At 40.2% G+C, this 14,272-nt stretch overlaps 1 protein-coding gene across 1 annotated transcript in view; it reads left to right on the forward strand.

The window, feature by feature from the left end:
* Positions 1–14,272, forward strand: part of RGS7 (regulator of G protein signaling 7) — a 262,407-nt gene that overhangs the window by 16,682 nt on the left and 231,453 nt on the right. The window contains exons 2-4 of the mRNA XM_050893035.1: positions 638–698; positions 1,633–1,723; positions 6,102–6,213. Of these exons, the coding sequence (XP_050748992.1) occupies positions 1,668–1,723; positions 6,102–6,213 (168 nt within the window). The 5' untranslated portion in view covers positions 638–698; positions 1,633–1,667. The remainder of the gene's footprint in view (positions 1–637; positions 699–1,632; positions 1,724–6,101; positions 6,214–14,272) is intronic.

The following is a 14,272-nucleotide window of genomic DNA, read 5'->3' on the forward strand; positions in this document are numbered from 1 at the left end:
ATTTCTGTAAATGCTCTCACTTTTTGAGGAAATGAGGGTGTATAGCTGATTGTGGTAGTTCTTTCTGTGTAAAGAAAATTAATGTTGATCCATACTACTTGTGTATCAGTTACCTAATGTAACCTCTTTCTCTTTGCCTGAGAAAGACTGCCCTCTTCTGGATATAATTAGAACTGGCTTAATTGTCAAGACTGCAGTTCAAGTACTTGACGTTGTTCTGCTTTGTTTGTAGAAGCTGTTGAATTTCCATGGATAGCTGTGGTGGGGCACCATATTGATATCAAATTCTATGTAGCTGTGGATTTTCTATGACAGTAATAAACAACATTTGCAGTAGGGTATGAAATCAGTTGCATTAAAGTTTTAAATACATGCAATTTGTACTGTGTCATCTTTATGACGTGTATGTGTGTATATATACATCTCATACGTTAAAAAACAAGATTATGGAAATGTGGGCTTTCCTTATTTCTGATAATTTTCCATTCCTTTTAATTTATGAAATTATGTCTGTCCATGGCTAGCTTTTTTTTGTTGTTGTTGTATCAGTTCAGCATTTTTTCATGCTAAATCTAGATTGCTTTTTAGTTACCACCTTCTTTTCTGTTTTAAAAGTCCTCTTTTGGTTGTGTTTTAGGTCTTGCCCTAACCAACAGAGCACAAATAGCTTTGATCTTCAGCATCATAAATTGACAAAGGTAATTAAAGTTTCAATAGGGTTGGCAGGTAGGTGACAAACCAAATGCTTAGGGCTTAAAAAAAGTGCCATGAAGGAAGCGGTGAAGTTTGTAAGTCAGTCCTGGGTTCAGTTGTAGCAAATATATACTGCAACCTGTAATCATCTGAATGACATTTGAAGACCTACATTAAATGGATTGATTGCAATTCACTCCTGAAGGAGCAGGTGTTCAAATCTCATCAGAAAGGCCAAGGACTGGGCCTGGAATCACTAGCTACCAATTCAGAGCCTGGCACTGAAACGCTTGTGGTTCTGCAGGGTCACAAATGTATAAGTTCAATTAAAGTAGATGGACCGTCTCTGTGCTTAACTGGGCTAGTGGAAAAAAATCTAGGTTTTGTACTTTAAGGTAGCACAGTAATAACTCATGTCAGTGTTTAGAGCCTAGTTAACTAGCATGTTTGTGTTATTTTAGTAAAATTGAATGTGATTGTTTATAATGCTGTAATGTTTTAAAGACTCTGTCATGGAACAAGGTCATGCTGTGCTAAGAGTTTGCACAGCATGTGTTTACTCCAAGGAACATTCAGTCTAGGCATAAGACAAAAGATAAATTGATGGATATAGGCAGCATACTGACATAATGCTACAGCATTGGTCAGCAGGACAGACAACAAAATTCCTGATCTCTTTCACATCCAGATAGATTGTCATATACATCCTGACATAATATTTTGACTTAAAAATGCCTGGTGTTATGTGTACCATGTGCATATGACGTTACTGGAATACTTGAGTTGTATTGACAGTGGAAACTAAACACAGAAAATGTAGTCACCACCTTGCTAAATCATGTGTACTTTATTGCCTTGTTAGATAAAGCTGCCCCTTGGCAGCCTTTCCCATCATCTTTGTTTTATTAATGAGTAGTTTTGCCTTGCATTTTGAAACAGGCCATTCCTCTTCTGGCAGACCATGCTTTCTGGGGATGCTAATGCTGGTTGTGTATGAGATAAGTGATGACTCTCAACATGGGAAAGATGTGTAAGTAATTTATGAATTAAAGCCTTTTATAGGCTATTGAACAAACACATCCAAGTGTGTTAGAATGAGATTATCCGGTTATGTATTTTTAAAAGAAATTATTTTCTTTTTACTTGCATTTGTGGAAGTAGTCCAGCCCAGGGTCTCTTTCACCACAAAATGGTGACAAAAAGGAAATTCTGTTGGGTTGTTTCTGGTCTTCTGTTCTGTTTAACCCTTTCAGGGTGTAGAGCTTCTATTTCATTTTGATAGTGGACATGCTGGTGAAGTGGAAAAACTTTTGGTGTGCTTCAGCGTAGCAAGTCTGTAGTTGAGACACATCACTGGGATGTTTGAGTTATTCCTCTGGTTCTGAGGACAAGCCTGAGACTGTGTGTGAAATATAGTTCCTTTTGACATTACCGGACAAACACCTCTTGACTTCAGTGGGTCCAAGTCATTGCTCTGTCTACATACTTGCTTTAGAACCTCATTTATGATAATGAGATTTGGTTATTTTCAAAGAAAATATATAATCCTTGCCTAACTAGTATAGTATTTTGTATTTTACTTTTTATTTGTGAAATCAATCAGAATGGTTAAAGCAAAATTAAAGCAAAGGCAAGATTGGAGGCAGTATAGCCAAAATCTAACTCAGTTGGGGATACCTCTGCCTTTAGTTTTGAAGAGATTCTCAGAAAATAAAAGCTTGGAAATGTTGCTGCCTAAATTAGTCATCTTTGTTGGGGAGTTTTTCAAAGACACATAACCCCTGCCAAAATCTATTTGCTGAATAGCTTATAGTAAATAGGTAGATTGGAGTCATCTTGTAAACAACTTCATGTATGTAGTCCAAGAATTGCAGTACAAAAGAGTTTCACTTTCTCTGGGTTTTTTTCACTTGGATTACGAACAAGATGAGGCAGAGTAAGAAAACAAATGTATGACTTCATTGGAAACTTGCTAATGTTTGATTTTTTTGTGCCCTTTAACACAATTACTATGTTAAGTGATGGCTGGCAGAACAAACAGAAGGAATACGTGTATTATCAATATTTTTAATGATTTTCCTCCTTTCCTTCTTTTAGGGTAAAATTGCATTTAAAGTGTATTTTGTGCAGTTCCCATTTTTACTCTCAAAAGGAACTTTAAACACCAGTCTGATAAATAAGATTTTGAGTTTATTTTGATGCCATGCAACCACAAGGGTGTCACCTGTGTTCCTAACAAGTCTTGGGAGGTATTTCCTTTGACTTCCAGTGCACCTGTCAGTCTTACATAGTCAATTCTGTGAGATCTGAGCCACTGCAATGCTGCTCATTTAGGACGTCTGTGTGAAAGCTAGGGAAATTATAGACTGAGATCTTTATTGCTGGTACCCATTTCTTAACAGTGGACTGGACTGAATCACAGGGTCTGTTGGAAGATTAATATTTTGATTCAGATTTCATTGCTTAGCCTCATCAAGATGCTATTGTATGTCAAGTGGATTTTGATGGGAAACAAGTCTTTTCTCAGTTCTCTGTTTATTCTTTAGTTCTGTAATTTTCTCTGCCCACTATTTTCACCACTGATACTTCTTCACTTTCCTCTTGTGCTGTTGAATTTTCACTTGTGTTGATCTCTCTTCCATCTCAAAATTCCAGATTTCTCTCTTGTCCGCACTATTTGTTTCCTCATTGCCTTTTGCTTGTGACATACTAAATTATTCTCCTCTGTAGAAGTCGAGCCATACAGTGTCTGTCTGCTACAGAGCTCCTTTCCTTTGCTGCCAATGTATCTCATTGAACTGAGTCGTCGATTCTTATTCTATGTTGTGTCATTTCACCTCTTATTACCTCTCTCTCTGAAGAACATTCCTATTCATGTTGGAGATCATCTTCCTTTACTCTGGTATTCATTCTAGGACCATTATTAAACCCATGTCTTCCTTTCCTCAGCTCTCCAAGAAGTCCGGATCAGCCCTGTCCTTTCTCCTTTATTTTGTTGTGGCCACTGTGACTCCCTATTGTTGCCTTAGCTAATTTATCACATTCTCTGTTAAAGGATCTGAAGGCCTCTGCAAAGTTTGAAAGAGTGGTTAAAAGTAGCTGCAGTAGTTGATAATAGCAAACTTCTAGCAGGATAGTGTTGATTTGAGTCTCTTTGAGATGAGAAAGGTAGAAAAAGTAAGAGTGGAGATGACGCAGTATGTGTGGAAACCTCTGCGCTTGAATTGCGTGATTTACCAGTGCACACTCCACAAGGTGCAGTGCACCGTCGATGACGACTTCTTTTGCAAGATCATCCTTGTAATAAGAGTTACTGTTTCCAGAAAAGACACTTTCAAATGGGAATATCCCAAAGCTTAACCACTTAACTATCTTGTGTTCTTGTGGATGTTGAGTTCTGGGCATTTCAACCCTTTTGGAAAATCAAAGCATTCTTGTCCAAATGTGATGAGGAAGTAAGGCTTACAGACCTGATCTTTTTCTTTTATCATGGCCAATGCTAGGCCTTCACAAATTAGGCAGTTGCCCAGGGCATAACAAAACAGCCCTGAGGGTGTCCTGAGGTGTCCTCAGGGCTCCTTCCTATGCGGCTGGAACACACTGCTCTCTCCATTCCGCTGCTCAGAGAGGTCTGCAGTGCCAACACGGCACAAGCTCTCCCTAGTTCTCACTGAAAAAAATACATGAAGTGTCCAGCATAAGGCAGAGGAACGGGCAGATTCCCTGTTGCTGTCGGTAAAGGAGTAAGAAGGCGGCGACACACTTTCCCCACCAGTGTCTTTCACCACCAACTCCCCCCGCTTCCTTCCCTATCCCATTAGCCCACATTCTCTTCCTGCCCAGCCCTCCAGTGCCGCCTAATCTCGTTTACAGGGGCCGCTGCCAGATCCGCTGGCAGCTGCAGTTTCTTGGCCGCTGTTTTCGGTGGGCGAGCCGAGAGCGCCGAGGAGGAGGAGGAGGAGGAGGGCTGCTGTGTGGCGGAGCGGCGGCGGCGGCAGCAGTAGCAGCAGCAGCACCTTTGACGTGCCCGTCCCCCACGTGACGGCCGCTCCACTGCGGGGAGGGAGCTGAGCTGCCGCCGCTCCGGCAGAGCAGGGGAGAGCCGCAGCCTCGGCGGCGGCGGCGGCACCAGCAGCAGCGCCTCCGCCCGCAGTGCGTGTGTGTGCGTGCGTGTGTGTGTGATGAGCGATCACCGCGTCCCTCCGCCCGCCGCCGGCTGACACCGACCGCGCGGGGCGCGCCAGGAGCAGCAGGAGGAGGCGAGGAGCCGCGGCCACCGCGCAGTGACCTTGGCCCAGGAGGTAAACGAGCCCGGCGGGGAGCCGCGCTCCGCGCCCTCCGCGCCCCGCCCCGTGCCGCCCGGGGGGAGGCCGGGGGGGCGGTAGCGGCGGCGGCGCTGTCCGCGGTGCTGAAACCGCGGGCTCCGCGCCGCGCTGGGCTCCCTGGCGGGCGAGCCGGGTCTCCCGGCCATTTGCTGCCGAGAGGCGCGCACCCATGGCCGGGCGCTGCGGGGGCAGGGCAGGGCAGGGCGAGCCGGCGCTGTGGACGAGGTGCAGCGAAGCCCGCAGGCGAGAGGTCTGGGGGGCGGGGGAGGGCTTTGGAGGTAAGTGTTCGGAGTAGAGCTCAGCCCTCCGGGCTCTCCGCAGCCGCCGGTGTGGTCTGTAGATGGAGCACATTCTTACACCTGCGTGCAAAGCCGGAGCTACGGCATGATCTGAGCTCTTGCTTAGTGCAGCTCCCGTGTGACCGGGGGGAGGGCGGGGAGGAGACGGGGCTGGCGGCGGAGCCGGTGTTTTGCGGTGAAGTACGATGAAAGTAGGTGAAAGCAACCGGAAAGGTTTTCTGGCTTGTTTCTTCCTTTCCCCCCGTCACCTGCTTCCCTCCCCCGGCATATGTGTGAGAGCACACACGTGCTGGTGAATTAAGGAGAAGTTTAAAGCGTCTGGTTTGCTTTTTGTGCGTTTGAGGGTTGCGAAAGTTGCTATGGCCCGAGCCGTGAGGAGAGGGCACTGCTGAATGCACAGCCGTGGGCTGAGTCCGTCCTCCCAAAACTGTGGTCTGGAAGGTGCAGGGTATCCCTTGGTGAAGCCCGTGCAGGGGAGGAAGGAGTGCTTTGTGAGGAGACGTCTGCGTGATATGGTGGTTAGTGGTATGTCAGGGAACTATTCGGAGTGACAATTCATTAATGTCTAAATTAGATTAACATATTACATTCATTATTTACAGGCAAAAGAGAGTAATGACAGTAAATGGTGAATTAGCAGCTTTGCTGCAATGTAAATATCTGTTGGAGTAAGAGCATAAACTGATTCTGATAACATGTTGGTAGAAAGTCAGGTTCATTAATCATCAGGGAAGGAAGGAGACCTGAGGCGATGTCTTACTGAAACCACTTTTACCTTTTACAGTGCAACGTTCAAAAGCGGATCAAATTTGTGGGCCATGGCACAAGGAAATAATTATGGGCAAAGCAGCAACGGGGTGGCTGATGAATCCCCAAACATGCTGGTGTACAGAAAGGTAAGCCTTTGTGTTTTTCAAAAGCTGACGAAGGGACTTCAGGAAATGGTGAAGTCCTGGACTCTTTTGCTTAGCAAGTGAGGCCATTATTTTTGCTATTTCCCTCCAATTTCATGAACAGATGCTGGTGCTGTGCTTTGTGTTGAATGGAGCAGTCTGATTTCAGAACATGATCGCCTGCCACTAATTTGGGATGTTTTCTGTCTGTTGACATTTGTGTTGCCTAATGCAGTTTAAATGGCGTGTGCAAAGTAGATCTATATCCCAGGTACTACTACTGGTTCCTGTTTCGAGAAGTGACTGGATCTGTTTTAAATGGTAAAATACGCACACGTGTCAAATTTGCATCATGTTCAGAAACAGTTGGTTTTCAATTTGAAATACTTGATGTATTTCATTCTCTTTCTGCATTGATACATATGATATGTGATGGTGGTGATGTGCCAGAGACTGGAACATGTTTTGAGTTCAAGTGTTCGCTTGTAAAATCTATTTGTAAAATGAATTCATATATTTTAAAGCTAAATATTAACTGTATAATACAATATTTGGTATTTCTGTCTCTTGGCAAAGATTTTCAGAGTGCAGGGAAGTCAGAACCATTAACTTATTTCACATGAGGGGAAAAACTGATTAAAGATATTACTTATCTGCAATCGCCACAACTTAAAAAAACCCAACACATACACTCCAGGGATTCTCTCTGGGAAGGATTTCTAATGTAGTTATTCTAATAGCATCAGTATACAAATTTCCAGACATTGAACTCCAGTAGTGGGGCTTATTTAGCCACTGTGCTTTCATTTAAGTGACAGTAAATGCTTGGGGATTTTGAGATGCATTTATACATCTGTTTTTTTTTAATAAAGCTTTAATTGCATTTATCAAAAAAGAATTACAAAATAAATTCTAATAATAATGGAGAAAAATAACTTTGCTGCCACAAACTGAAATACGTAATTATGCAACTACTTGTTTATTCCTAGAACACAGTGCTTTCTAACTTGTTTGTGATTGTTTTTATCAGGTGGAAAAAAATCAATATTTTTACTTTGTTAGAGGCATTGACTTTTGCTTTTGCAAGTTAACTGTAATAGAAAGCATCTGTTATATACTCAGTTCAGTCTTTGAGGTGAACTGAGGTATCATCAGCAACTGTGGTAAGTGTTCTTTTCCCAGAAATTAAAAAATAGTCTCAAATTTAAGTCTGATGCATGCTTTTTTCTTTTCCTATTTTCAAATATGTTGCTGATCTCAGTTAGTTGCTTGTATTTGCTATTTTGAAAAAATAGTCTCTTTTTACATAAGTGAATGAATTTATGAACTTAACCTTAGTTATCCATCTATGTAAGAATGCACGTCTAGAAAAATATGGGGTTATCTTGCCATTAACACCACAAGTGTGTTTCAAAATGCAATTGTATGCATGAGTTTATATGTGAAAATATGCTACATATATTAAAAGCAATATCCTAAAGCTTATATTGTTCTTTTTGGGTTTTTGATCTTTCTAAACAGAATCTTTCCACATTTGTCAGAAAGAAGTCTTTTCTCAGCTTATTTAGTACACAGAGGGAGAACACAGAGAAACTGTTTCTCTTCTCCTGTGGTGGCTTTGTCTGAGGAACTGGTCAAGCTAGTGATGCATTATATTTAGTGTGACCTCATGCCAAAGTTTAACATTGCTCCTGAGCAGCCTCCAGATTGAAATGGAACTGCTGAAGCAAGTGACGAGAATCCTGGTGATGCAGGGGAAACTTGAAAATGGGGAGTGGGGATGGGACACAAAACCTCAGATGTACGCTCAGCAAAACAAAATATCAAACACCTTTTCAGTTCTCTGTAAATCAGCGGTAAAGGGATGATATCAGTTTGTGTCTTCCAGTGTAGCAGTGGCCCTTCCATTGCTGTTGCTAAAGTACAAGTGGTGCACCGAGTATTAAACTCCCGAAGAACGCTGACCTTCTACAGCATTACGTGCCATATTTATTTTTGTGCATGTCAACTTATTTTTGTAGCGTGGTGAATCAAAGTATCATTTAAGATTGTGCACGCTGGTGTTAGAGTACAGAGAGAAAAGTAAGTAGTCCTTCATTTGGCAGTATTCAAGGAATAGGCAACAAAATAACAGATAACTTTTAAAAAAAGTCACCTACCTTTTTCTGCAGTATGATATTGCTGTAACCAAATGTGTTAAATTCTGTGTCTAGAACATAGGAGGATAGTTAGGTGCAAATCATTTAACTTTAGAATATATCATCTCTGAATATAATGCTTTAATAGCAACAATTAAATCACAGGATTCCTTGTAATACATTTGAAAACACAATACTTCTCTGTCTGTCATTGTGTTGGAAATGAAAGCACTGTGCAGAGTGAACAAAGAACTAGATCTGCCAGCTTCACGAAGGACTTTTTTTTTTTTTTTTTTTTTTTTTTGGCCAACTGGAAAAGTATTAATAGTTGTTAGAAAAAAATGTAAATGTGCTATTGGCTGGTTTCAGAAGGAAACTGAATTTGAAGTCTTATCTTTTGAATAACGTTGCTGAAATCCACAAATGCAGAAGTGCTTTCTTCCAGTAGTTTATACAACATCAACACATGGAATAGCACACATTTTGTGATATGTGTACCTGCAAGGAACAGATGGCATATCTCTTACTATTTGTGTTAATGACGAACTAAAATTTGGCCATGCTGAGTGAAGACCATTACTTTGGCTATAAAACACAATTTTGTAATCTGGTAATTCTGCTAGTCTGTCTAACTTTCAGACACAATCTGAACTAAGTGTGTTCTAAACTACATGGAGTTACAGCCCTGGGTTTCCTAAATCCTGATTCTGTCAGGAGCATTTTATAGAAAATTCTATACAGAATGAAGTTCTGGTGTTTATAAATTCAGTATTTAAGGCTTGAATTATTACAGAATTGTTATTGCACTTTAAGTAAATTGCAACTCTTGACAAAAAAGGCTGTTTTTCTTTTTTTTAAAATGTATTTGGTTTGTAATTAGTTACTTATTTGAAGAGCTGAAGAAAGATGGATTATCAAATTGTAATCTAGAGTAATATAGAGTGTAGATAGCCTGTTACTCTCATAGTAGCTTGTATTCATAGACAAAGAAGGGTTTCATTATATTTTGCTTTCAGATATGAATTTTTTAAAAAAAAATCAGCATAGGATAATTAAATATTCAATGCATACATAACTTAGAATTACTTATTTGAATCTGTGACGGAAAAGACAGCGGCACGGATAAACAGTTTCTTATATCATTTTTACACTGCCTTTTAAGATGCTTGTGTCAGTGTTTTTATGCCTTGGGGAATACTTTTTATTTTAATAGAATGTCAGCTGCATTATTCTTTTTGGCTATCAGCCTAATTATAAAGTAATGACATGTGACACATCATTGGTACTGACATACCTTAGAAAAAGTCCTGAATTTTTCTGCTAGTAGCCTGAGGCAAACATGAAAAATGTAAACCCCCTGCTTTTACTTCCTCTCCAACAGAGTCCATTCCAGTCAGCAATTAAAAGAGATAAGACACTAGAATCCATAGTATTTTAACATCACAAGTTGCTCATACAGAAATCTCGAATTTCAGCAACACTGACTTACTGCTGCAAGCTAGGTCTTAAAGAAGAAACTTGAGATGTAATATAAGGCCCATATTGTGCAGTTTTTTACGTTTCAGAGCCTGACCTGCCTTTTTGTTTCATCTCATGCATGGCACAAATAATTAAAAGAATAAGAGTTGTCTTTGAGGAACTTCCAGACTACTGCTGGTCCTGCTAAACCTTTGTTTATCTTTCTGGTCTGTGCTTTCCTTACTTAGTCAAACATATGCTGCAAGGATTAGGAGTTATAATTTGTAAGTTTAATGGTTATCGTATTGCTGCCTGAACTAGCTTAATTTGAGAGATCATAGCTTTATTTTGTAGCAATAACATTACCTTGTCTGAAAATATTCTTGTGACTGAGACTTTGATTCTCTACCTTCCTCGCTGCCCCAAGTGTTAAAATAGCTTTTGCCAAACCTGATTAGAATTACTAACAGTTGGGGCTTTCAATGCCGTAATGAAGATAAAGAGGTGTTCGTTCTGTTCTTGTGACAATTGTTGAAGGTCATGTATGCCAGTACTCATGTATAGCAAGGGCTGAATTTGTAATCTCAAGCTACTTCTTAGTTTACCGTGATCTGATATTCTTCATAGAAACTATGCCTCCAAAGCGTGATACTTAGCAAACGTTGTTGTAAAGGAGCAATAGCCATGCAGTGACAACATTTGAGGAAACAGTGACAACCATCTTCTAGTAACCATTCTCCTCTCCTCTGCTTGTACCAGAGATGACTTCCAGTGTAGTGTGCGGATAATACTGTGTTCTCATGTGGCTTTTATCAACCTCTCCCTTAAAAGAGATTGTTGGAAGAAAATGATATCAGAGATAATTGTATTCCTTAGAGCCTGTGAGGCTAAGGAAGGACATGGTAGGTGGGATTTTTCTAAGTGCTGTCACTCACTTTGATAAGGGGAGAATTAGTCTGATACTATGCATTTCTGAATATGCCATCACAACCTATGGAGGCATCTTGCTCCCAGTGTAAACTACTGAGTTTGTTACTACATTGCGAATGGCAGAGTACTTTAAGGTACGAGAGATAAGTGTTTTTTTGGTTTTTGGTTTTTTTTCTTTTTTTTATTAAATTATAGTATACCTCTACATTATGCAGTTTCTTCTTCCGAGAAGACGAGTGGTACTGTTGTGAGTCTTGGATGCTGGTCTTGGTTTTATTCCAACACTCATCGTTATAGAATTGACGGAGAAAGGTCCACATTTGTGGACCTCAGGAACTCCAGCTGTAGGAAGAGCAGAATTTACCTCCCTATCCAGTATGAATGTTACAAGGATGTTGTCGTAGTTCCAGAGTAGTTGATTGATAGTGAAGTAAGCTATTACGTAGGTAATATTTAGAGGGCAAGAACTTAATACTGAAGGACAGAATAGTTGCTAGATGCTGTGGAGTGCCTTTCATGTGGTGAGACTGCATGTTTCCCTGTACGCTCTCACCCTCGTCTTTTGTATCTACGCCCTGTGCAGTGATTCACTTTGCTGTATCTTCTCCTGGAATGGTTATTGTTAGTACTAAGTGTAGCATGTATGTTTTGGCATCATTTGTGCTAAAAGCAGTATAAAGGATTTGACTGTCTTCACAACTATACAGAACCACTGAAAATGCCAAGGAAGCCTGATTAAAAATATGTTTATCTGAGTCTGCAGGCGGCTAGATCTGCGAGAAGGGCACCTGCCCTGTATATTTGCTTTGGTAATTCCTGCTGGTATTTTCCATCCTTTCTGTTCTCCTCTTCCTTCCACTAGGTGTAGAAATGTATCAAGTGATATTGCAGTGAGAGGTTTACTGCTGCTTACTGTTCTGAGCTTGATGTGCTCAGATCACTGGCATTACTGTCAAATGCAAAAACCCCACAGAATTCTGTGCCCCCATGTTACTTCCTTTCTCCATCCCACATGTGCTGTCTGAAAACTGTATGTGCCTGTTTTGATTGTGCATTGTCATTTTCAGTTTCTCTGCTGCTTTCCTTTGAAGCAGTCTACATTTGTAACTATGGAAACAATGATGCTATTGATAGTGACGTGCAATACGGAGTCAGAAATTGTTTGTTTTGGAGTTTTGAGTTTTGTTTTCTTCAGACTTAAAACGTTCTTTGTGGACTGCAGGAATTTTTATAGTAACCTCTATCATATGATAACATTTGACAGATTCCCACCAAAGCTGATATGAACTATAATGAGGCCACATTAAAATACTTGCATGTAAATACAACTTGTTAAAATGTGGCTATTTTCCCAATTCAGGAATCACAAACCAATTGAAGCATAGTTGTAACTTTTAGTATAGGAAGCACTACACCAGCTTCTTCAAATCAGTCTGTAAAAGCTGCTAAAAGAGCAGAAATTGGGCTTATGAAGTCCATTTACAAATCTAAATCCCAGGTCAAGCCTAGAAAGAACAGAAAAAAGTCACCAGCAGAATATGTTTAATTGATTTTTACATGCTATAAAACTTTTCAGACAAAGTGTTGGGGAAGGGTAAGAACTGCAGATTTATAATAACATAGAGTGTGAACAATAGCTGGTTTTCAACTATATCTCTAAAAAAATAAAGCTTTTACAAAAGAGATGCATATAATTATTCTCTGTTACAGATAGGTAAGCTGAGGCATGATAGTGACATGTCAGAGCAGTGGAAAAGCTAAAAAATTTTTTTTTTTTTTTTTTTTTTTTTTTTTTTTTTTTTTTTTGGTAAAATAGATCAAACTGTTCTCTACAGAAGAGGGAGCCATTAGGGCTGAGCCTGCAAAATACTACCCGGAATGGCTGCCTTTTTTTTTTTTTTTTTTTTTTTTCTTATGGAAACAGATTACAGTAGTAGGGGGAAGATGTTGGAAGTGTAGGAGGATACCTTTTGTCAACTTTGATCAAGGCAAGAAAAGTCTGGATTTTAATAGTGGTAATATGAACCTTACAAAAATGAATAAGGGAAGACAACTTTGAGGGTGGGATTAGGAGGAGGAGGAGATTGACCACTTTAGAAAAACATCTTCAAATGAAACTTTGAGATGATGGTGCAGTGAAGAAAAAGTACATGTACAATTTTCCATGGCGAAGGGATCAGCCAAGAATTTTGATTTTTTGGTCTTGATTGCCACCAGCTATAAAAAAAAAAAGTTGGACATAAAAAGGTTGAGCTAGTTATTAAAGTGTGTGTTGCTTATAAGAGTAACTGGAATAGATATAGCAGGAATGAGGTTGGCTGGGAAGCCACAGGGGACATTAGTCCTTGGAGCTGAACTGTCTGAGAAGCAGAGTTGGGAACTGTAGCTTCATCTGGAGAGTGAGAACTGCCTGGGGTTAGTGCAGGAGAGCAGGCTGGCCAAGAAACGGAGCTTTAGGAACAGGTATAGGAGCATCTCATAAAGCCATTGTAACTGTCAGTGAAGCTTTTACTAGATAACATACAGACTTCTTAACTGACAGGGATGGGAGCTTGGCATTTGGACTATTTAGCTTCCTAAAATTTGGGGCCTGTTTTGTGCTCCTGTGTGTGTATATCTATGTTTGAAAGCTTCCTTTGTCAGATGCTGCTATGGATCTCTCTCAATTTGTTTGTAATGCTCTGTGTATCTCTGAGAAGACAGCTTTATGGGCTGAGTTTCAGAGAAGCTGCTTTGTCTGTGAAGGTGATCAGGGCATCGAAAGCCAGAGACATCACTCTTGCTTTTTCTCACTGTTGTTACTGCTCTTCTTTCAAATATACTTCTGGCTAAAAGTTTATTGCTGATGAATAGGAACTGGAGAGATGACACCGTAATGTCTATTTTATCCATATTTTTCCAGTGAAGATGCCTATTTTTCAAGATTTTTATAACTGTGCTAGTTCTACTGAATTGAGGACATCTTTGATAGCCATTAAATAAAATTTGAAGTGTATTAGATCCACAGTGTCATTCAAATGAGAAATCCTTTTGGGGAAGTCTCTAAGAATTTATCATGTTGTATTCATATCAAAGATGTGCTGGTTTAGTTCTGAAAAACCTTAAGTAAGAGCCGAATAGACCCCAAGGACAATCCAGATAGACATTTATCCATCACAGTGAAATCATCATTCTCCTGGCATTCTTGTACAGTTTTTACTGAAACTGGGTAAAATGAGAATTGTGAAGCTGTATTAACTCTTCTGCATCACTTCTGCTGGAGTTGTGTGTTTGCTTTCTTCTTCCTTTGACCTGTGCTGAATCCTGTTTGACTAACATAGCGTGAAGTTCTAGGGAGGAAGAATTGTGCCACAGAGGAAGAGACAGCAAACAGAGAGGATCTCTTCACAATGCAGTTCAGACGTACAAGGATTATCTAGCTGAAAGTGAAAATTGCTCCCTATAACACCAAAGGAATTTTTTTTTTCTTTCTGTTCCAGTTGCTCTTGATGACGTAGATGGTTGTATAATGTGAATGTACATGTATGTACATGCAT

This window comes from Gymnogyps californianus, chromosome 3 (genome assembly GCF_018139145.2).
Source record: "Gymnogyps californianus isolate 813 chromosome 3, ASM1813914v2, whole genome shotgun sequence".
Classification (NCBI taxonomy): domain Eukaryota; kingdom Metazoa; phylum Chordata; class Aves; order Accipitriformes; family Cathartidae; genus Gymnogyps; species Gymnogyps californianus.